This window comes from Mytilus californianus, unplaced genomic scaffold, assembly GCF_021869535.1.
Source record: "Mytilus californianus isolate M0D057914Y unplaced genomic scaffold, xbMytCali1.0.p SCAF_9, whole genome shotgun sequence".
Taxonomy (NCBI): Eukaryota; Metazoa; Mollusca; class Bivalvia; order Mytilida; family Mytilidae; genus Mytilus; species Mytilus californianus.
The window spans coordinates 56,731,358-56,757,807 of NW_026262745.1; the positions used below are offsets into that span (position 1 = coordinate 56,731,358).

The window sequence follows — 26,450 nt, forward strand, 5'->3', positions numbered from 1 at the left end:
GTTTTAGCGGCAAATATGGCCCCAAATGCGGAAAGACTTGTTACTGTCAAACAAATGAATGGTACGTCTTGCTGTTGTTATCTTATTAATTAACGACAATATACATATATACACCCGTCGTGTTACTCATGTAAGTAATCTACCGAAATTAGCAAAATCAATGTATAATGCATTCAATAATGTAAGACAAAGCGATATCTAATTTATTAAAATATAGGTATAATGGGGAAAAAGGGTGTGTGTGTTATTATTCGATTATTATAATTCTATTTGGTAGGTGTGCTCATTCATATAAAAGGCTGTGTCCCTAATAAAAACTGAATACTGGTGACTGGTAAGTATATTGCTTTTGTTGGTCAATTGCGCTCTATAAGACAGTGACATTTGTATTTGTCCACATGTAACTTTGAATATGGTCTAATCTATAGATCAACTCCCTCGGGCAAAGTTGACTTTAACTGTAATTGGCTAGTTATTTTCATAGCCCTTTTTTCGTCATATAGCTCTTCAATTGTTTTTGGTTCCTTTTCATCCTTTGCTTTCAAATATTTTGCACTGAGCGTTACTGATGTGGTAAATCCAATTTAGTATCATAAAATATAAAAGACGCCGCTGTGACAAAATGAAAAGAAATGTTTTTGTTACGAGCGCCAAAATTTGTTTTATTTTAAATTCACGATTGCACTATGTAAGGTATTTTGAAGAAAAAATTATAACAATGCTATTGAATTCACGCTTGTGTCGAATCCAACATACTGTGAAAGTACTTGAATTCGTGGGTATCAATTTTCGTTGTTTGAGCTAAAGTTACATGTTCGTTGGTTTTTTAATGCGTAGATTTTAGTTTTCTGAAAAATCGGAAACGAAGACTAGGTATATATAGTTTAAATTATCCTTTTATTGCGACAAAATTTAAGGTGTAATATCTTTGAAATATCATAAATATTTACAGAGATTGTCCTTAGAAAGGAAAAATCCCCAAAAGTACAAAATTTGTATATTTTTCCAAATGTTTTTTTTTTTTTTTTTTTTTTGGGGGGGGGGATATTTAGGACATGCTACTTCAAAATTAAAAAAAAAAGTAAGAAAAAAATTCTGGCTTCATCCCAACCTGCTCTTTATTTCTGCGCTTTTGTTACTTAAAGACACCTTCTACTTTTAAACTACATTGGCTTTCCCCTGCAGACCTTGCACATGCCTGGCTGAAGAGGAGACGGCTGGCATATTGTTCGGCAGGTAAGTTCCGCTCCACTATGAAGGTTGCAAGTTGACTTCCACGAGTGGGATCTCAATATTCGTTAGCATGTTGTGTATTTGTCCATGACCAAAATGTCATTAGATTGATTAAAGTGCCATTATTGATAATAGCCAATATTATTTACTCAAACTATTTACATTGGTCAATGGAGGCTTGGACGCTGAAAATTAGTAATCGTTAGTGTAGATTTAAAAAAAACGTATCCAGTTAAGTCGTAAGTCTACCATTGGGGACCTGAAATGTTTGTTCACTGAAAAAATCAACAAAAATAAATTTTTTTTTGATCACATAACAATTAACAAATATTTAGCCAATTCGCCTTCTTCAAAATATTAGAACATAGCCGCGACATTGCGGGTCCTTGACTGCATTAAAGTACCCACGCCAAATTTTAGTAATTTTAAGTATTCCTATTGTCATCTGATAAAGTCATGCTGATTATAAGGTCCACAGTTTCTCTGCTTGTTTTTTTTTATATTTTCATTTTTATATTTTGATGATGAGTGAATCAGGTGATTGTATGTTTGTATGCTTTATTGCATTCTACGTATCGTTTTGGGGGAAGGTTAACTTTCTGGTCAGGCTGGTAAACTGGGAAGGCAAATGCTCACATTAAATATGTATCGATACAGTGTGTTAAATGTCCACCTTAACACCATTACCCATGGTGGTGCTCCTATTAAAGGCGGAAGATACATAACATACATACATAACTACAACCGGAAATAACATGTGACATATACTATTGGGATCGGTATCTGATTAGACCCCAAACTTGTTATTTATTGGTAATATTAATTATGTAGAAAACAAAAGGATCATCAGATCAATACCAATACTAAGCACAAAACAAAACAAAACAAAACAAAACAATTGTCAAACAAAAATAAATATAATGTAGTACACTCATTGAGAAATATCAAATGATTAAAAAAAAAGCAAATTCAAGCTAGATAAATACTGAACATGCACAAAAAAAGAGATCAAATTCTTTATTACGTTGTGTGTAGCAATGAAGGTCTATGAGCACAATTTGATGAATACAAATAAAAAAATAATCCTATAGTAAAGAAGGGAATCAATGAGACGAACATGCTCCTTTATTTATACGAAAATCAACTTAAAATATAGGCCACAGTGCATACAAATGTTTAAATATCTAATTACAAAATATATGAAAACATTTGATTAAGAAATCTTTTAAAAAATCCTGTTTTTAATTAAATGTTATAGTTTAAATTTATTTGGTGTAGACTGCATGCTGCATTGTTGATGTATCTTAATAACTTATGTCTCGTGTATTCTCAATGCAGTTTACTGACACACCCCTTATTCTATCTTATTTTCAAATACAGTTTTTACATATGACATGTATGAAGCCCATAACTGCCGTTTGTTTCAATACAAAGCTCAATTGAAAGCAAATGCGTTTCTTGCTGAAAGTCTGTGCGAAATAAAATGTGTTTTAAAGTATCAAATTAATAATTATGATGATGGATGACTATAAAACATGAAGCGGCAACTTGAATGTATATTCAGGAGGAGACAATTTTAAGGCTATAGGAATATGAACCCTGCTTTGTATACCGAAACGTATTTTAAGGAGTTAGTTCACAAGGCAACAGGCAGGAGGAAGACATGTCTTCTTGAACATATTTGTTTTACTCCCAGCCGACAAATCCTTGTGCCAAATGTATCAAACTAACAATACTTATGCATGTGTAGATACGATAACTTCAGACAATATCATTAGAAGTAATAAGGAACATTACATTAATTGCATAAAGCACGGTCAAATGGACAAATTGTTTCAAATATGTACATGTATTTCCAATGGTTTTACTTTCGCAAATTGAGTTTACCCAACAACGGGAACGTCTACCATGTATTTGTGTGCAGCCACCACCCATACACCGAATATTGTTCATCACTATAATTTTGTCTTTATATGGAAACGAATAAATGGTTTTAATGACCTAATTCAAATGCGGATTTTTAACTATTTCATATTGATTTGTTAAACATTCACTATTTTGCCTTCAATCACTTCCGTCCTTATTCACTTACAACAGGATATTCGGTATCTCAAACATGTCTAATTCTAAAGTCGTCATTTGCTTAATTTTAGTTTCTTTTATCAGAATCTGCAATTGTCAGTTGTCATCAGACGGACAATGCATCCGAAACAAAAGGTAAGGTCATAATGTCTATTTTATTCTAATTGTAGTACGATGTGCATGACACATTGACATTATTACACTAACTGCTTTAGGTATATAACCACTCATTTAGGCCCGATCTAAAGAGCATACAAAATAGTTCCTACGCATAGCTTTAGTTTTGTGAAAAAAGTGTTAGAATAAATAGAGGCAACAGTAGTATAATGGTCGTATCAAATAAAAGCCTAAGGACTAGGGACCATTGTAGAACTCTTAGTGAAAGAATCTTTTAAATGAAAAAAAAAAATAAATAAACGAAATTGCAATATTTTGCCAATTGCTCAGATCAGCAGCACTCGTTTTGATACTATTAACTTCCGGGAACCCATGCGCTCGTTTTTGCTCGTAGATGAAAGTCGCTCGAAAACGTTGTCAAGGAGATATGTAAGTATTTGTATACCTACTAGTACATTACTATTTTATCATTTTGTAAAATGTTCCATTTGGGAACACATAATACTTGCCGGTTTCCAGGGGAACTTTTTAGAGTGACTTTCATCTTTGAGTTCTTATATGCAATTACAGGTGTGTTCAATTTTTGCAGCACAAGCCAGGAATGGGTATAGTTTTGACATGATATGACCCTGACTTTATATCAAATGAAGACAAAACAGCTATTAATGCTTAAAATTGCAAACTTAAACATGCAAAGCAATGGAGTAGCAAAATGCTGAAAAGCATGTAAAATTCAAATTTAAGAAATTATACCTATTGGAATCAAAATTGTTCAAATAGGTTGTTAAAAATAATGTTTAATAAATATTCTTTGATGAAAAACTATGCTTTTGTCAAATTACATTCCCCCCAAAAAAACTACAATAGGACATGTCAGCCTTATTTGGTCATTTAACATGCATACAAATAGGACTGAAGTTTCAATTTTTACAATATTTTGAATTGAAATCAATGATACATATTTATTATAAATGGTGTATATCAAAAAGATAGCTGTTGATGAAATTATCGTTTTTAGTTTACAATTTTTAGTTGGTATCTTATTGTATCATTTTATGAAAAAGGAAACTAATATATACATATATAATAGAATTTAAACATCGCTCTTAAATGCAATTTTCTACCAGTTTTGCAAGTTATTTAACTGGGTGATTCATTGATGTACTTTGTTTCATTTATTTATGTAATTTCACTATTATGTTTTCATATTTTTTTTTATCAAAAACACACATATTTTCCGACTTGCAGAAACAAATGTGGGATAAAACTCTCAATTGTTTTTTATGTTTTGACTACTATATATTTATTTAATAAGTAATCTGTAAAATAAAAGACGTGTAGGTAATAAAATTATTAATCTAAAACTGTTTATAATGGGCAAACTCTCATTTTGGTTACGATTAGTAATCATATGCAGTTTACTTTGTATAACGCATAAGTATGTTTTTATTTATGATGAGTTTATTTACCAGTGCAACTCTGGATTACAGAGAAATACTAGAAGTGGTTTCATGGATTTAAGCAAAGTCAATATAGAAAGTCTGATTCTGTAACAGAAATAGATACACTAATTCTTGCCCTGCTAGAAAGAACATACAATGGAGTAGTACATATTTCCGACAAATTAATTTATACGCAAACATGAAACTGTGCAAATCAGAAAAATATGTTGTATTAATTACGGCATCAAATGAAAGATAAAGGAATGAACGTTCCTAAAAGTAGATTGATTGATTGTTGATTGCTTTGCGCTACATCAGCACAAAAAGGCAATATCGCGGTGAGCCTAAAAGTAGAACCCTTGTTGAAAGTTCCTTTTGTATGATAACAAATATATACATTTTATTATATTTTGCCTGCTGTGCAGATCATCATTACCTGTTTTTGATTCTTCAAATTCCAGGAACCAGTGAGTTCATATATGCAATATAAAGCTATTCAAATTTGTCAGCACAAACCAAGATTATGTATAGTTTTAACATGAAATAATTATCACTTTATTTAACTAGAGACAAACTAGCTATGAATGCTTAAAATTGCAGAATTTAATATAGAAAGCATGGGGCTATGAATAAGTTGTGTTATTACTTATAACTAGACTGTACGTGTTTAGCTGTATAAGGCATGTTTACTTAATAATATGGTTTTGCTGAATAAATCTTTATTTTTTTCTTTAGTACGTCTTCTAGTGGAGAGAGCATTTCTGTCAAAACAATCTTCTGTTGTCGCAACTTTGAACCCATAGGGACAAATAACACATGCAAAGGTATGTTAATTATTATCTACCACGAACAACAGTTAGATATCACATATCACCAAACTTAGTAAACATCATCATGGAAGAGAATATTGAATTATAATTGCAACAAAGTTGCTTAACTTGATTTAATCAATTTATTTTTGTTCGCAAAATTCAATTGTCTAAGATATTGTTGGAAAATGTCTTACAGTATTTACAAGTCATCAATGATATTAAACTGAAATATTTCCCAAACCTTCGGTTTTTCTTTAGGTTCAACTTGTTATGTTTTCTGTTATGTAATAAAGCTGTTGTTTTACATCAAAATGGAAGTTAAAACAGCGACAAAAGACTTCAGAAAGGCCAATATTTGTTTCAGCAAATAATGAATTTATTTAGTTTCCAGTCACTGATGAGGTAGTATTCCTTATTGATTTATCTAGAAAAGAAAAGAATTGAAATGGGGTATTCATGATCCGTGACGCCAAATCAGTACATGCACAGCAAAAAAAAAGAAAAAAAAAAGCAAAGGAACAGCGCTTTTATTGTTGTTCTTTATCTCAAATTCACAGTGAGCCCTTCAACACGGAGCAAACACTCTCGCCCCACTGCAAGTTTAAAATGGCCCTAGAACCGGTTAGGCCGGACTTCTGTGCAAACTAACGATCACGCCACAACTTTGCTTTTCTACATATATGGACTATTCTCTTTAGATATTAGACTTTTCTTATTTTTAAATTGTAAAAAGGGCAACAAGGAGTAAATAAAACAATTGTTTTTTTTTTCATATATAAAATACATGTTTTCAGGGTGTGAGGTAGGATTTACATCCGATGGCTTAAAATGTGAACCTTGTCCTAGCGGCAAATATGGTGAAAAATGTGGAGGGACATGTTTCTGGCACGATAGTGAAAGGTAAGTTTGCCTGTATCTTTTGAAACAAACAAAAAAAAAAAAAAAACAAAAACAAAACAATTCCAAGTTTACATTTCTTCCATTCAACTTAACATTTTTCATTTTTAATTTTGACAGTTTGTTTTGTAAACTTAGAACTGATAAATGTAAACTTGGAAATGAGAAGTTTGTCGTTAAATAAGCAATCAACTCAATGAAACAGGAACATATTCTAGTTCACCGATGATCAATAAGATATCATCTTAACTAATCGAACTCTAACATATGTCGAATACTTTACTATCAATAAGATTTAACAAATCGGCATGATCAAACCCCAACATATGTCGAATACTTTACTATCAATAAGATTTAACTAATCGTCATGATCACTCTAACCTATGTCGAATACTTTACTATCTATAAGATGAAACTAATCGGCATGATCACTCTAACATATGTCGAATACTTTACTATCAATAAGATTTAACTAATCGACATGATCGAACTCTAACATATGTCGAATACTTTACCATCCATAAGATTTAACTAATCGACATGATCGAACTCTTAACATATGTCGAATATTTTACCATGACACAAACAACCATCTATGGGTGTCAGTGGTGTTGCTTTCTACTGTAAATGGCAGGTTTAATGTTCAAAAGTATATACAACTATAACTCCACAATCTTAAATACTTTTTTAAATCTTTTGTATATATCATTAAGATTTTTATGGTAAGCTATTGATTTAAAGTGTTTTATATTGTCTTATATTGTATCTAAAAGGTTGTCTGGCAGCAGTTTCCAATATTCTTTAAATAACAGAATCAAATCTAAAGTGTATAATTTGGACATCATCCATAGAATACACCAGTTTCGAGTTCGTTGCATTTCCGTCAAAAACTTTGGTTTTAGTGAACATCATTCGTGTTTTTAGGGGCATTGCCAATTCCTTCCCATGTGGAGCGAGCGATTGAAAAAAGATGATGCTATATTGCACGAATTATTCGGCAAATTAAGTTCTTATAATTGATAATCAGCACTTCTGTCATTAGGGAATTCTAGTTTATTCTGCATACTGACGATCACAAAGACGCTTGGTGAACTTAAATAGTATAGGTTTACATGCAGTCTCCACTATCTGGTAAATGACGTCATCAAGGCCCGCATAATTGACGAACTTTTCCAGTGAAAGACATAAATCGAAAGTGGTCTAATGTATGGCAAGTTGTGCAGAACGGAAGAGTCGCCCTAGACGACAAAATGCTAGACAAAGTAATAGATGCTTAAATAAAAAGAAAAAAGAAAACAAAGAAAACCTATTGACATTGCCGACGACAAAATTGCAATACTATAAGCGTATGATGCTGACTTAAGCATGTGCGACGACAAAATTGCAATAATATAAACGTATGATGCTGACTTAAGCACACATGCCATTTGGTGCAGAGCAAGCCTCACCAAGTTCGCCAAAGAATAAAACTACACGCCAACTACATTAGCGATTGTTATAGCATCAAAAACATCGCTAACTTTTGCAAAACTTGATGCGATCTTTGATTTGATGGAATACATAAGTTTAATAATGTTTAATTATCTACATTGTTATATGTTTTTTTTCTCTTGCAGGTGTCATCATAAAAACGGTTGCGTCCCTGATAAAAAAAAGAAAACTTGTGTTTGGTAAGCATATTAGTCGGAATTGTGTAATAGGCTACCCAAAGCAGCAAACACTACATGTATTTGCATTTTCCTGCATATAAATACTTTATTTATTCTTTCGAAAGACTCAAGTATGACCTTGTCGCAATGTTTAAACAACTGCCAAGGGTAACCATTATTGTTGGGACTAAAACGCAACCATTACAAAAAGGCATTTTTTGGTTTAACAAAATAAAGTTATAATACAAAAACCGGACATATCGTTCCATTTGCGATTTAAAGTGGCTTTCAATTTAAATTTACACGTTGCTGAAAATTGTTCAGTATAATTCATGGTCCAGTAGACATGTCATGTAATTTTATCTGGATTCAAAATTATGATTATATGGTTTTTGTGCACAAAATAAAGCGTCAATAATGAAGTTGTAAATTAAATTTGTTTTGTTGAAAAAACTTTAGTTCACTAAAATGCGTTGATCATTTACTGAAATAACAGTACAGCAATTAAATGGATTTTATTTTTTGTTGTTTTTTTTTAATTGTTACTTTATTTGTACTTAACATTCCTTTATCTTTATTATTCTAACTGTATTGTTTTTCTCCAATTTCAGGAAGTAGCACTACTATGACTACCATTCACAATTTGGCAAAAGAAGGCAAGTTTTTACACAATATTTATTTAGTATTATGGCTATAGCAAAATGAATATCTTTTACAAGTTTTAATATCAACATAATAAACAGATAAACGACGTGTGTACCAGTAACAGATAGGTCGATTTGATATCAATTTAAATTTTGTATAATACATTCTTGAATAATAAATAAATGATGTATAAATTTGTAAATCGTATTTTTTCAAAATGGAATATCAGTTTATTTTACACCACCAAAAGACAACACAACTGAACAGTTTAATTTGAAAATGTCTACACACCGAATGATTATCAACGAGTTATAATAATGGTAAACAGTAAAATTTATTAACAAATAAGTTTTGTTTAAATAATATTTAGAATAAGGAGATGTGGTATGATTGTAAATCAGGCACTATCCACCAGGGTTCAAATGACGTGAATGTAAGAAATAATAGTTTCTACATTCTTTATGTCAGAAATATGATAGCTGTTTTTCATTCGTGCTGTTGGTGGGTATAGTCGAGCGTTTAATTTTTCAGTTTGTAAAGACTTCCCACTTTTTTAATTTACCTTGTAGTCGGTATTTTTTTTCATACTTTTATACTTGTTTTGACACTTTTATACTAAATCGCCCCCATAGTGAAAAGGCGAAATAAATCTATAAAGTACAGTAAAAATCATCGATAAGCAAAGTACTAATTTAAAAGTCTATATTTTGCAATTGAATATAAAATGGAGAATATGGTAACACCATATTGTATATTAGATTCCGGCACAACTGTAATAAAACAATTAAGGTACATGCACTTAACATCAACTTGTCAACTATTGGTCGGTCCTGTGGTCACCCTCGGATTACGATTCGTTTTTTCGTGCTAAATCTGTAATTTTTATGTTGTGCTTTGTATACTGTTGTTTGTCTTTTGTCGTTGTCATTTTTTGCCATGGTGTTGTAAATTTCCTTCGACTTATATGCCTAATAGCTCTTTGGTATCTTCTGCATTGTTTTCACGTTTAGCTATCGATAGTAAAACGACGAAAAATATAATTTCTATTTCAACAAGTACTTTGAGCGTGCTGTCAGTAGATTTGACATTTTTTTTTTGTGCTAGGGTATCATAATGTGTGCCTCAATGTTTTGTGTAAACTTCTGTTTTAGTTTTTTATGATACCATTTTTTTAGAATTGAATGTTGTTTTATATTGAATCTTAGTGTATTTCATTTTGTGTACCTTCTATTCATCAATTGATGTACATTCAAAAAGTGTTGAGATAACAGACACCTATAAAAAGTGTTATCTGGTTACAACATGTTCATTTGTCTGTCCTTAGTTAGGAAGATCGTCAGTAGAAAACCATATCGTATTTATTTAATGCTGTTGGCAACATTGGTGTAATGATAGATCTTTTGTTTTGATAGTTTTTGTTAATGATGTTTTTTTTTTTGTCAACTCGAAAGCCTTGCTTCAGAGCTTGACGCATGTAAAGATACTTATGTACGGTCGTTGATTGTATGATCTAATGAAAATGTTAAAAAACTAAATGGACAAAAAAATTAATTGTAACAGATGCATAGCTACTTTACGAAAAATGATTATATATGAGAGGGAAATAGCTAAAAATCTTTACAAGTATACAGAACAATATTAAATAGAACATACTATTCTTATATAAATAAGAAGATGTGGTATGGGTGCCAATGAGACAACTCTCCATCCAAGTCACAATGTATAAAAAGTTAACAATTATAGGTCAAAGTACGGCCTTCAACACGGAGCCTTGGCTTACACCGAACAGCAAGCTATAAAGGGCCCCAAAATGACTAGTGTAAATAAATGCAAACAGGAAACCAACAGTCTAATCTATATAAAAAACGAGAAACGAGAAACACCTATGAACCACACCAACAAACGACAACTACTGAACAACAGGCTCCTATATAAAAACAAGGAGATGTGGTTAGATTGCCAATAAGACAACTATCTACCTAAATATATATGTTGATTTAAGCAATTATAGGCAATCGTACGGCCTTCAACAATGAGTAAAACCAATACCGTATAGTCGGCTATAAAAGGCCCCGACATGAAAAATATGAAATAATTCATTTGTGGAAACTAACGGCCTAATTTATTACAAGACAATTTACGAATAACAAATATGACAGACATGAATCAACGAGAAACACTGAACAACAGGTTCCTGACATTGGACAGGCACATAAAGAATGTGGCGGGATTAAACATTTTTGTGAGCGCTCATCCCTCCCTCTAACCTGGACACTGGTATTTCAGCACAAAATAAGAACAAATTATAAAAATCCGTTGAAAATGGCGTACCTCATCAGATTGATACAAAGCAGAAAAACATCTAACAAAAACACAGACCGGACGTGGCAGGGTATTTATAAATCTCTAACAACAAAAAAGACACAAAGTACAGATCTGAGAATACTCGCAGTTACATTCAGCTGAACACATTGCACGCTCAGTTTCCTGTATATATAACATGTAGGAAAACATGTCTCGAGGTATCAGCTTTATTGTATCATATTTGATAGTATGCCGACAAGCATTTGATTCATCGTAGATGTACACAAAGACCCTGTCATACTATCATACACATCTTACACTAGCCTTTTTTAATAAAATGCAAAAAAAAAAAAACAAATGCCTTAATTTAAATGCAATGGGGTTATTCGGCCAATTTAGTTCATATCAATTTTAATCTTTTTGAATACTTATAAATTTTCTAGTAACTTTATTCTAATTAAGGGTAATTCATCACAAAGGAATATGCCAAAAAAAGTCATGAAGTATCGTTTCATTTTAGACTAAAATATAAATATGGTTCGCTTTTAATGTGAAGTACTAAATTTTGATATTAAGAATTTGCAGCAATAGGAACTCTGAATATTTAACTAGTTTAGAATAAAAACAAAATCTGACTGCATGGAATATCATTTTATATTTGAACAAATAAAACAATAACTGTAAGTATGGTTCCCTTAGGAATTATAACATGTATATTTTTATCAATTTTCAGCAACAACATCGCGGGAACAGACGCTAACTGTCATCATCATACTTCTCAGTTTTTTTTATTTTATTTGGTTTGTTGCATAAGTGTTGGAATACCTCAATCAATCCGTTTAAAGACAATGACAGAAACACAAATGAGATTAGACATGGGCAACCCCAAGATGAAGAGAGAATCGAAAGTGTGTATAACGAAATAGACGAATTAGCAATGAACACTTTAACTTCAAGAAGATCATTTCATCACTCGTACTTAGAAATAACAAATAGTCTTAGTAGCAACCTGCACACAAAAGGTAGTAGCACACCAAACATTAGTTGTTCCACACATGTATGCTCTAAATCACAACCCCTGCAACAAAAAACTCTACGTAGACAACGAAATAAATTGAAAAAACGCACCAATGACCAACACAGTCCAGTAGGAAGTGAATATTCAGATGAACACATACGTCCAACGTCTTTTGTACAACATCGGTCAATTGAAATAATGTTTGAACACCGAGGAATCTCGTCACCAAACGATAACACTGTTACAGGTAAACAGAATGAGTCTTCTATTTCCAAAGAATCTACCTATATTGGTTTCGGTAGATCAATGAGCTATAACAAACTAACGTTGAAAGATGTTAGAAATCAAACAAGAAGAATCAATGTTGTAGATAATCCGATTTACCTTGAAACAGTGAATCGGCATCCCAAATTCGCGACATGGTTTTCAAAGAGAAAAACTATATAATTTTAAAACACACAGTCAGTCTTCATATATAATTAACAATGCTTATTATTTATATTTCAATCGTGCATTATTTGATATTATACAATTGCATTACAGTTTTTAAGATAGTGTCCTGTGTATTTTTCGATATGCATTTGGGTTTATTATCATGATGCTGATTAGCTCAGATAACAAATGTAAAATAAACACTATGATTTTTTAGTTTTATCAATTATATTCTTTCCCATGTCGGACAGGTGAAAAACTTGATATGATTGAAATTTCTATTTCTTGAAAAAACGCTATAACTCCTTCAAATTTTGGGATATATTTAAATCGTCAGTTAATATTATTATCAATCGTCTAATAAAAACAACGATCACATCGTTTTTTGTTTGTATAAATGGACTGATGATTTTAATTTTTTCATTAAATAATTCATTTTTTTTTATTTTTTTTGGGGGGGGGGGGGGGGGGGGGGGCGAAATTTTAAGAGGCAAACGATTATGTTTGAAATTTAGTATATTTTGGTGGGTAAATCATGTAAATTTCATGAGAATTTTTTTTTGTATTTTGTAAAAACTTTTTTATTTTTTCATTTCTTGGTTCTTGACAAAATTTAATTTTGGGGAACTTTAACAGTTATTTTTTATCAATTTTGATATATGATTTTTTAATTGATACCCAGGTATAAATAGTTTAGCTGGGGATGGTTGTAAACACCTAGGTAATTAACCAATCAGATTCCACGAGTATTGCTCATGGAAAATAACACTGTTCATCTCGTTACGCTTTTGTGAATAAATGACAATATATGATTAACATATGTTTTTAAGAGAACAAAAGAATTCACATGATGCATTGATAAAGAGCTGTAGTCTAGTAGACCTTACATTGAACGGTTTATCACATTTGTGATTTTGATATAAAATCAGTGATGTAAAAATAAGGAGATCTGGTTTGATTGCCAATAAGACGATTAAAGTTCAAATGAAGTGGATGTAAGCAGTTATAGGCAACTGTACAGCCTTCAACAATGAGAAAAACCCATACCGAATAGTCGGCTATAAAAGGCCCCCGATATGAAAAATATGAAACAATTCAATTAAGAAAAATAACGGTCTTATTTATAACAAAACAATTTACGAAAAACAAATATGACATATAAAAATCCGTTGAAAAAGGCTTGACTCACCAGATCGATACAAAGCAGAAAAACATCTTACAAAATCACAGACCGTATGTACATGTATATATTTTGGCAAACGATATGTACATTTTGTTATGAAGCCCTCTATTTGATAAGTAGTTGTTTTGTATTTAATTTCTCATCTATTTTTTTGGCTTATTGACGGTTAAGTTCATAACAATTTTTTATCAATGAGGATTTTCCCCACATAAAACAAAGATCATCGTAATGCTCTTACTGTACGTTTAGAGAAATCGAAGCAATTTCAATTAAGAGAAAACCAGGTTATGTTTTATGACAATATAGTTACTTAATGTACTAATAGTTTATAAAAACACCAGAGCGGGAATATATGACTCCTAGACAAGACTATATAAATTTAAGTAATGTATAAGCGAAATTTATTCAACAAGTACAACTACATTATTATTAATTATGTGAAATTTTATTATTTGTGAAACCTCATAAACAATAGCTCAATTCATTATGATTATGATGTCGATCAACATAACACATGCATTTAAAATAAATCAATTAACACATACCTGATTATATTTGAGTTTGTAGTTTTCGGTACACGCCTTCTGTAAAACCATACATGTCCTTTCAGTGAACTTTAATACTGGGTATCAGACAAAATACAATTCAAATAAGTCTTCCCTAATCGTTCATGAAATGGTAGCTTTTAGTTGCAGTCATCTTTATCGGTTGATTATGTTTCCAAAGGATTTGAATAATTGCTTTGGACGATATTGCAAACGCTGAACCCTACCATATTACATGTAGCAGAAATCAAAATAAAGTTGCAACTAGAACATGCAGAAACTGCCATATTATTATTTAAGGCACTCAGCTCTTCCGTGTAAGTTTAGGATCAATGGTAGACTATTATCATTGGTCTTTTCTAAAATTTTAAGCATCCGCTAGCATTTCGGTGACAATATTATCATGGGGGAGGTGCGTTAAGGGCCTTTTCGGAACACAAAAATAAAGTATTACAAAACTAGGTACATTTAGTACCTTTAGGTACGACAAAAATTTAAGGTGCTATATCTTTGAAATATCATGAATGTATATAGATTTTAAAGTACTCAGAAAGCAAAATTCACATTTTGTAACAAAAAAATACACAATTTGTATATTTTTCCAAATATTATTTTTTTGGGGAGGGGGATATTTAGGACATGCAACTTTCAAATTCCAAAATAAGTTAGGCCAAATTAGGGCCTCATCTCAACCTGTTCTTTATTCAAGCGCTTATGTTACTTGAAGACACCTTCTACTTTAAAACTACATTGTCTATCCCATGCAGACCTTGCACATGCCCAGCTGCGGAGGAGACGGCTGGCAAATTTAAAAGGTATGTTAATGTCTCAAGTCGTAAGCCTGTAATTTAGCGGTGTTTGATATGGGCTAGTTAAATAAACACAAAGTGTAACAGTGGCACAAAAAATCCAAATTAAGCTGTATCATGTTACTATTGGTACCGCGTCATTTCTTAAAAATAAATTGATTCAGTATTGGTAAGTATTCAAACTTAATTGACTGGCAATGAATAGATGGTATATAAAACAAGGAAATGTGGTATAATTACCAATTAGACAATTATCCAGATAGACAAAACGACAAAGATGTAAATAAATACAAATACCGTAATGACCAAAAACGAAACAATTTAAATGCGAAACAACGACGACCTGATTTATACAACAATGGACCAAAACAAGTATGGCAGACTTCAACCATCGATAACCATAGATAAGAGGTTTCTGTCTTGGAACACGCACATTTAGATTTTGACAAGGTTCACCAGGTTTATGAGCGATCAACACTTCCCTAAGCTGAAATAGCGGGCAACAATTCAACATAAGAGCAAACTGTTGAATCAATTATTTGGAATGGCTTGACTCATCAGATCAATACTAAGAACAAAACAAATGACAGACAAATGACAAAAAAAAATAATAAATATAATGTAGTGCATACATGTAGAGACATCCAATGATTAAGTAAATTTAAGCTAGATAAATACTGAACATGCACAAAAAAGAGATCAAATTCTTCATTACGTTGTTTGTAGCAATGAAGGTCTATAAGCATAATCCGATGAATACAAATACAAATTAATGATACACTGAAGAAGGGAATCAATTAGACGAACATGTTCCTTTATTTATACGAAAATCTCCTTGAACAATTAATCTCAATGCATACACATGTTTAAACATCTAATTATTAAATATTCGAAAACATATGATTAAGAAATCTTTTTTAAAAAATCCTGTTTTTAAATAAAGTTTCAATTTAATTTATTTGTTGTAGACTGCATGCTGCATGCTGCCTTCTTCATGTATTTTAATAACGTTTGTCCACTTACTGTCTCATTGAGGTTTACTCCTGTCACATCCTTTATTCCAACCTACTTTCAAATACATATACAGACCCAAATGCCGTTTGGTCAAATAGAAAGCTCTGTTGAAAGCAAGAGCGTTTCTTGTTGAAAGCCTGTGCGAAATAAAATGTGTTTTAAAGTATCAAGCTGATAATTATGATGATGGATGACTGTAAAACATAAAGCGGCAAATTAAATGCATGTTGAGGAGAAGACTATTTTAAGGCTATATGAATATGAACCTTGCTTTGTATATCGAAACGTATTTTAACCAGTTAGTTCACAAGGCAGCAGGAAGACATGGCTTCTCGAACATATTTTTTTTTTACTCCCAGCCGACAAATCCTTGTGCCAAATGTATCAAACTAACAATACTTATGCATGTGTAGATACGATAACTTCAGACAATATCATTAGAAGTAATAAGGAAAATTACATTAATTACATAAAGCACGGTCAAATGGACAAATTATTCCAAATACGTAAATGTATTTCCAATGACTTTATTTTTCGCAAATTGAGTTTACCCAACAACGCAAACGTCTACCATGTATTTGTGTGCACCAAACTTGCCACCACCCATACACCGAATATTGTTTAAACTATATGCACATTTATTTTGGCTTGTTAGTTGACATGTATATTGTTCATCACTATATTTTTGCCTTTATATGGAAACGAATAAATGATTTTAATGATCTAATTCAAAAGTGGATTTTTAACTATTTCGTATTGATTTAATAAAACATTCACATTTTGCCTTCAATCACTTCCGTCCTTATTCAATTACAACAGGATATTCGGTATCTCTAACATGTGTAATGGAAAATTCTAAAGTCGTCATTTGCTTGATTTTAGTTTCTTTTTTCAGAATCTGCAATTGTCAGTTGTCATCAGACGGACAATGCATCCGAAACAAAAGGTAAGGTCATATTGTCTATGTTATTCTAATTGTAGTACGATGTGCATGACACATTGAAATTATTACACTAACTGCTTTAAGTATATAACCACTAATTCAGGCCCGATCTAACGAACATATAAAATAGTTCCTACGCATAGCTTTAATTTTGTGAAAAAAAGTGTTTGGGTAATTTTCGTATCCAATAAAAGCCTAAGGACTAGGGACTATTGTTGGACTCTTACTGAAAGTTTCTTTTAAATGAAAAAATAAATAAATAAACGAGACGCGAGTCCTTGGTCCGAGTGTGACCTAAATTGATATCCGAAACACCATGCGGAATAAAAATAATAGAACAATTAATCCAAAACAATAGAAAAAATACTAAAATAATTGTATGACATTAATACACTAGGGAACAAACTACGAGTGTCAAAATTAAACCCTCATTACAACTTATTATAATCAGAAAACTGTAAAGTGTCTTTCAAAAAAAAACAAAGACATTATAGAAATGCTTGATTACTCCTTGGATTGGTTTAGACACGCGCAATAATTTGATTAAGAAGACAAGAACATAAAGCTGGAACTAAGGATAAATCTTAAATCTCTGAACTAAGAAGAGAACTGGATGATCTAAGAAAAGAACTGGACAGAAACAGAGGATATCAAAACTACAGAGGAGGACACAGAGGACGTCGGTTCAACCATCAATACAGACACTCGTCTTATTAAAGACAAAGATAAAATTTAAATATGTGAACTGAAATGCTACAATAAATAATTTTTATAATGAACTCAGATCAAACATCAGTTAAACAATTCAAACAAGTAAAACTGTGAGCTACTGCTTACTGATGATACCCCCGCCGAAATATTTCGGTAAACAGGAAGTTGTTGAGTGATGAATCTGAAAAAACGCATCACACGGTATAGCTGACTTATATAAACCCTGAAACCAAATTTCAGAAATCCTTGTCAAGTAGTTCCTGAGAAAAATGTGACGAAAATTTTCAACTTGGCTATCATGTGTAAAATAATACAAGTGTTCGGTAAACAGGAAGTTGTTGAGTGATGAATCTGAAAACGCATCACATTGTGTAACATACTTATATAAACCCTGAAACCAAATTTCAGAAATCCTTGTAAAGTAGTTCCTGAGAAAAATGCGACGAAAATATTCATGGGACGGGCGGATGGACTGACGGAAGGACAGACAGAGGTAAAACAGTATACCCCCACTTTTTCAAAGCGGAGGCATAATTAAAATCTATACAGGACTCTACATAAATAATGGATTATTCTTACTTGGCAAACACATTTATTTTTTATTTGCAGATTCGAGGTAAAGTTTGTTTATATTACTGATTGTTATTAAATAAATAAATCATATTTAATATTTGTAAAATGAATTTATGGGAATAGATATTATAAATGATACACAATCTTATTATAGGTCTCACTCTAATCAAGCGAGATAAAATCATACCATGATTTTAGGTCAACAAACACTGTTCGGTGATTATCTACACATACTTAATGATATCGTCTGATAATCTTAAACCTATTCAAAGGGCGAACACATCTTTGTAATAAGTTAAGGCTAGATTTCCTGCTAGTTAGAATAGAGGTTAAAAGGAAGTAAATAAAGATGACTGGCGCCACCTAGATTTTACATCCAAGATAATAGGTAGAAGTAAATTTATTTTCTGCTGCCCTTGTAATTAGAAATCAAAATTGAAATAGTGAGAAATGAGTGTTGGCCATTGGTGTAGAAATAGCGAGAAATTTAGAGAAAACTCTCTGTGACGAGCAACATTTTCTGTGCCAAATTTAGCAAGGGGTGTTCTTCGTTTATACCATTTCGAAAATTCCGGAACCGTTGAGTACCCTTAAAAAATGCAATTTTTCTATCAAAAAAGCTGCGGCACCATATGTGTTTTGCAGTTTCAATTACACCCAAAGGTGTTGATAATTCAGAATTCGACATTTTTTTCTATGGATCTTTGATAGTGAAAACGCAGGACCAAAAAAGGCTACCATTGTCGCCTATGTAAATAATTACTTCCTTGTAACCTAAAGCGAAATAACGATTTCTGGCGCATCACTGTATTTTTCGAGATATTTTAGAAATTGGATCGGAAAAATTAATAAGGTACTAAGTGATAAACTGTATCAGAAGAAAATTGCTGATCGCCAAGAAACTATAGTCTATATCAAATTTTTACTGTTTTTTTATTCTTCTGCCTAAGGGGTAGGGTTCATTAACCTACTGTAAGAACGAGACTTCTGTCAATGACTCTGTCTTTAATCATTTCTCCTCATCCTCGATAACACTGCATGCATTTATGCATATTTAAAAAAAGGGGGGCTTATTTTTGCTGACGTTAGCGAAATGTTTGTATTTTTAATGGCCAAAATGTGCCAAAATGCCCCTAAAATATTAAAATTAGGTAAAAAATCAAAGGCAATACATGTTTCTCCTTAGTATCGTCGAATTGAATATTCTGCACACGATTCATATAAAACACATAACAGCAATGATAAATTCTTAGTTTCAGCACTTTTATAGTCTATTTCATAAAATACTTTGACTCTTATGCAACGGTGTTCATATATTCGTGATAAAGACATATAAGTTGGACACAGTTATCAAATCATCAGCCTAAAGTCTTTAATAGGCCTAAATCGAACTTCATTAATCAAACACCTTGTTTTAAACATAGCCAAACAGTCAAAATAAGCTGGCCAATGGCCCCAAGTCTGTAAAACGTTTTCTGCAAAGGGGGGGGGGGGGGGGGGGGCACCTGTAAAGAAAGTCATTTTTAAAGGTGAAAAATTGTACCTTTAATCCAAAAATTTGAACTTTAGCAGCAGGAGTATATAGTAATCGTTTAATGTAAAGATTGTCCGATTTTATTTCAATATATGTCAGTATAGGTTAAAAGGAAGTAAATAAAGATGACTGGCGCCACCTAGATTTTACATCCAAGATAATAGGTAGAAGTAAATTTATTTTCTGCTGCCCTTGTAATTAGAAATCAAAATTGAAATAGTGAGAAATGAGTGTTGGCCATTGGTGTAGAAATAGCGAGAAATTTAGAGAAAACTCTCTGTGACGAGCAACATTTTCTGTACCAAATTTAGCAAGGGGTGTTCTTCGTTTATACTATTTCGAAAATTCCGGAACCGTTGAGTACCCTTAAAAAATGCAATTTTTCTATCAAAAAAGCTGCGGCACCATATGTGTTTTGCAGTTTCAATTACACCCAAAGGTGTTGATAATTCAGAATTCGACATTTTTTTCTATGGATCTTTGATAGTGAAAACGCAGGACCAAAAAAGGCTACCATTGTCGCCTATGTAAATAATTACTTCCTTGTAACCTAAAAGCATCGTCTGCTAAAAACAAATGAAACATATTACAAAAAATTACATTCTCAGAAGTTTAGGAGCAAAACTATATTTACATGTTTTTAGTCAAATAATCAAAACGAAAAAATAACACACGTTCGATCACATAATAAAAAAAAATTGTCACCTGCTACGAAAAATAATCGCTTTGTAGCCGACTAATTGCACAACGTCACAACTGATATGATGCATATGTACACTTACTACTACGCAATAGGAACATTCAATGCTTTTAGCCAGTCAAATAGCAAAGTACTATCAATTAACTTCAACCTATCAAAACTATACACAATAAATGGAAAACACGTGCACAGCGGTCTTTACTAATCCCTATAGATAAAACTCACTTCGATTGTCATCATAGCTATAAATTGTATACATACAAAGATGTTTTAAAAGGAAAAACACCTCAAACAATCATTAATCTTCTAAGATATAGAGCTACAGTAAACATATTCCAAGACTAAAAATTGTATACAGAGGTGTTTTAAAAGGAAAACAATCACTATAATCTATCAAAATAAATAGCTAGTTGTAGAAGTTTTCCAAAGCAATATATAAGAAGAAATATTAGAAAAAATACAACGGTGATTTTAGGAATAAACCTTCCTTTAACTATCAATTCTAATACATATACTGAATATACAGATATGGTACATATAGATAAATACATAATAAAAGGGATTGAAAAGGGAAAGGCTTGTGTGTATCTGTGCTATATTATACACAGTTAGACAGAATAGAATCGTATGCCTAATAATAAAAGAAGACGCCTGTGAAATCAGGATAAGAACCGTAAACTTTTGAAAAACAAACAAAGGAAAAACAGAAACAACAAACGTAGGAAATCTTACAAAAGAAAACTGAAAGAAACTGCTAAAAGCATAAATAACTTATAATATATTGATATGTATACCAAACAAAAATTAAACGAAAACGAAATATCAGTTCTTGCTAAGGGGTTAAAATTCGTTCCTAGTCCAAGCATAAAAAAATGCAAAGGCAAATCTTTTCATTGATTTTTAAGAACTAGCGCGAAAAATGAGATGCAAATATCAGTTTGACGACGGAACAAGTAATGTTGTCCCTCCTCCATTTCAACAGAAAACAGGATATAATTCAACTCTTCCTTATAATGCAATTGAAGACTACATTTTTGCTACTAAGATTGAAATTGGAAAATTAAATACTAAAAAAATCAAATCAAACATGTCCATCAATGACAAAAATAGCACTATCGACTTTGAGGAATAACAAGAATATCATAATTAAAAAAGAAGACAAGAATTCATCAACAGTGATACTTGACAGAGATAAATATAACAAATTAGCCATGGATCATTTGAACGACCACATTCCTTATGAACAGGTAGATAAATCTGACTTTTTGCCTGTTGTGCGGCTCAGCAGTACCTGTTTTTGTACTACCAAACTTCCAGGAACCAGTGAGCTCATAACAGATATGTCCCATTTGACAGCACAAACCAAAATTATACATGTATATTGTTTTAACATGGAATAATTTTCACTTTATTTTAACTAAGGACAAACGTGCTACGAATGCATAAATTTGCAGAATTTAATATAGAAAGCATACGACTATGAATTAGTAGTTTTATTACTTATAACTATACTGTAAGTGTGTAGTTATTTAAGGCATGTTTTAATTAAATTGTTTTGTCGAATAAATTGTTATTTTTCCTCCAGTACGTCTTCTAATGGAGTGAGCATTGCCGTCAAAACAATTTTCTGTTGCCGCAACTTTGAACCCATAGGAACAAATAACACATGCAAAGGTAGGTTAATTATTCTCTAACACGAACGAGTTAGAAATCACATATCACCAAAATGTGTAAACATCACCATAGAACGGGATATTGAAGCATAGCTGCAACAAAGTTGCTTTACTCGTAATGATTTATTCAGTTTATGTTTGTTCTCAAATTTCAATTGTCTAAGATGTTGTTGAAAAATGTCTTTTAATACTTACAAGTCATCAATGACATTAAACTAAATATTTCCCAAACCCTCTGATTACACATTTTCTTTGGATTCAGCAACTTATTATGTTTTCTGTTCTGTTCATAAAGCGGTTGATTGACATCTACATCTACAGCGACAAAATAGTTAAGTAAGGCTTATATTTTTTTCAGCAAATAATGACTTTATGCAGTTTCCAGTCACTGATCCGGTAGTATTCCTTATTGAATTATCTGTTATATAAAAGAAAGGATATGGGGTATCCATGATCCTTGACACCAAATCAGTACATGCTCTGCAAAAAATACAAAAAACCAAGGGAACAGCGCTTTTATTGTTATTTTTCATCTCAAAGTCACATTGAGGCCTTCAACAAGGAGCAAAAACTCTCGCCTAACTGCAAGTTTAAGACGGCCCTAGAACCGGTTTGGGCGGGATTCCGTGTAAACTAACGATCACGCCTCAACTTTGCTTGTATGCATATATGGACTATTCTCTTTAGATATTAGACTTTTCTTATCTTCAAATTGTTAAAAGGGCAACAACGCGTAAATAAACAATTGGTTTTTTTTTTTCATATATAAAACAACATGTTTTCAGGGTGTGAGTTAGGATTTACATCCGATGGCTTAAAATGTGAACCTTGTCCTAGGGGCAAATATGGTGCAAAATGTGGAGGGTCATGTTCCTGTAACGATAGTGAAAGGTAAGTCTGTCTGTATCTATCTTCAAAACAAACAAAAAGAAAAAAACATCTTTTATATCCAATTTGATTTGGACATTCTATTTTTTAAATTACCAAGTTTACATTTGTTCCATTCAACTTAATATTTCTCATTTCTATTTTGACGTGTTTTGCTCCAATTTGTAAACTTGGAACTGATAAACGTAAACTTGGAAATGAAAAAATTTGTCGTTATATAAGCAATCAACTCAATGTAACGGGAACATATTCTCTTTCACCAGTTATCAATAAAATATCATCTTAACTAATCCAACTCTAAGATATGTCGAACACTTTACCAACTATAAGATTTAACTAATCGACATCCATAGAATTGTATGGAAAGTTGTGCGGAACGGAAGAATCGCCCTGGACGACAAAATGCTAGACAAGATCATAGATGCTAAAATGAAAAAAAAACACTGACATTGGCGACGACAAAATTGCAATAATATAAGTGTATGATACTGACTTTAGAACACATGGCATTTAGTATAGAGCAAGCCTCACCAAGTACGCCAAAAAATCAAAGAATCAAACTACACACCAACTGCATTAGCGATTGTTTTAACATGAAAAGCATCGCTAACTTCTGCAAAACGTGATGCGACCATTGATTTGATGGAATACATAAGTTTATATAACTGTGATTTAATAATGCTTAATTATATACATGTTTTTTCTCTTGCAGGTGTCATCATAAAACAGGTTGCGTCCCTAATAAAAAAGGAAAACTTGTGTTTGGTAAGCATACATGTATTAGTTGTAATTGTGTAATAAGTTACCCAAAGCAACAAATACTATATGTATTTGCATTTTCCTGCATGCAGATACTTTATTTATTCTTTCGAAATACTCAAACATGACCTAGTCGCAATGTTTAAACAACTGCCAAGGGTAACCATTATTGTTGGAACTAAAACGGAACCATTACAAAAAGGCATTTCTGATTTTAAAAATATATAATTATTATACGAAAACCAGACATGTCGTTGCATATGCGATTGAAAGTCGTTTTTTTATTAAATTTACACGTTGTTGAAAATTATCAAGTATAATTCATGGTCCATAAGACATGTCATGTCGTTTTATCTGGATTAAAAGTTATAATTATATGGTTATTTTGCACAAAATAAAGAGTCAATAGTGAAGTAGTAAATTAAAGGAGTAGGCTCGGTAAGACCCCTTTTTGACCCCAAAATACATCATTTTTACATATTTGTTAAACATTTAAACTTTTAGCTATTTATAGGAAAGTAGACTACTTTTGTTAGATAGATATGGGCTGATTTTTTACAATACAATGCACATGTATCAGGTACTAGCATCAATAATTCAGGCAAAATAACTGAATTCCTCACAATTTTAGCATTTGTACTAATTTTTAGACGGTTTTGGTCTAAAATAGAAGTGACCGCACTTTTATAAAGTCTCATATTTAAATATATGTTGTATTTGATGATAATACATAACATATATAAAGTTTGAGACTGAACACGAATGCGGCCACTTACATTTTAGACAAAAACCATCTGAAAAGTGACGTTTTATGGCATATTTGATAGATTTTTCATATTTAAACTTGAATTTGTGCGTCTTTAATGACCAAATCGACTGAAGTTGATACTTAAGAGTTTAAAAAATCTTTCACCAGATGTACCTCAAATTTTAGGCCAAATTTAGCCCTTACCAGACCTTCTCCTTTGTTTTGCTAACAAATCTTTTGTTAACTAAAATGCCTTGATCATCATTCTGAAATAACACTACAATTGAATGAATTTTATTTGTTGTTTTTTTTTTTAATTGTTACTTTATTTTTACTAAATATTCCTTTTTTTTATTATTAATTAAACTGTATTTCCTTCTCCAATTTCAGGAAGTAGTACTACTTTGACTACCGTTCACAATTTGGCAAACGACGGCAAGTTTTAATACAATATTACTTTAGTAACATGACAATAGCAAAATTAATATCTTTTAAAAGTTTTAATATTAAAAAAACTAAATATCTACATGGCATTTGTACCAGTAACAGACAGGTCTTTTTATAGTTACATGTAGACGTTAAAAACCAAAAGTAAAGAAAAGTATCAAAAGCAGAGCCAAACTATTCAATAACTGAATTACATACATGTATAAGTTTGATACAATTCTGTATTTGTCATATACATTTGTATATGCTCTCCTTGACGACGTAAATAATTCATATTTTTTTAACGAAAGGCTAAACTTTACTCTTAATGTCAGGGTTGTAAAAGCATTAAAAATTTGATTACAAAAATTGAAAGCTTGTTTTTGTAATTGTTTAGAGTTGTCAAGTCGTTGAACGTACGCACATATTTAGTATTAAGCGCGACATTAGCTTCGATCAATGATTCAAACCCCTAATGAAATTACCAATAAAGCATTTAATCCGTCAACTAAAAAAACAATTAAATATAAACATTCTATGATTAAAGGACTGTAAAACGTCGAATTAAGTCATTAAAACAAACATAGACTGTTTAACCCCTATAAAGAATCTTTTGTTTTCCTGGTAGTATGGATACAGTATGGAAAGGAAACGTAAGGTTATCTACGACCCATCTACGTGAAGTGTGCAAATATAGCGTATCAATATAACTTTTAACAATGTTTAATATAAAACTTGATGAGTTAACCTATAGTTGTTAAATTCTGTGTCATTTGGTCTCTTGTGGAGAGTTGACTCATTGGAAATCATACCACATCTTCTTTTTTATAAGCCCTTTTCAACTGAGTTTTATAGTTTGTTCACATGTACTGTTACACCACTGTCCCAGGTTAGGGGAGGGTTGGGTGTCCGCTAACATGTTTAACCCCGCCACATTCTGTATGAGCCTGTCCCAAGTCAGGAGCCTGTAATTCAGTGGTTGTCGTTTGTTGCTATATATCATATTTGTTTTTCGTTCATTATTTTGTACATAAATCAGGCCGTTAGTTTTCTCGTTTGAATTGTTTTACATTTGTCATTTCGGAGCCTTTTATAGGTGACTACGCGGTATGGGTTTTACTCTTTTTTGAAGACCGTACGATGACCTATAGTTGTTAATTTCTGTGTCATTTGGTCTCTTGTGGAGAGTTGTCTCACTGGCAATTATACCACATCTTCTTATTTTGATATTGATATCATGGGCATGTTCAATCCGTGTATCATATTTTTATTTCATCTTTATCTATTTGTATGCACATCTCACACAAATTACT

The 26,450-nt window shown here is 31.8% G+C and overlaps 1 protein-coding gene across 2 annotated transcripts; it reads left to right on the forward strand.

Moving 5' to 3' along the window:
- Positions 1 to 3,348: 3,348 nt before the first annotated feature.
- Positions 3,349 to 25,283, forward strand: LOC127715409 (cell death abnormality protein 1-like). Of its 2 annotated transcripts, none has more exons than XR_007988401.1 (5): positions 3,349 to 3,450; positions 22,229 to 22,317; positions 23,102 to 23,207; positions 23,917 to 23,969; positions 25,102 to 25,283. XR_007988401.1 is itself a non-coding variant. In XM_052221441.1 (5 exons), exons 1-5 carry the CDS (start codon positions 17,028 to 17,030, stop codon positions 25,155 to 25,157), a joined length of 405 nt encoding a protein of 134 aa, XP_052077401.1. In that variant the 5' UTR covers positions 17,013 to 17,027; the 3' UTR covers positions 25,158 to 25,283. The 2 variants fall into 2 exon arrangements, 1 of the variants encoding a protein (XP_052077401.1); XM_052221441.1 differs by lacking the exon at positions 3,349 to 3,450 and adding an exon at positions 17,013 to 17,128.
- The last annotated feature ends 1,167 nt before the right edge of the window (positions 25,284 to 26,450 follow it).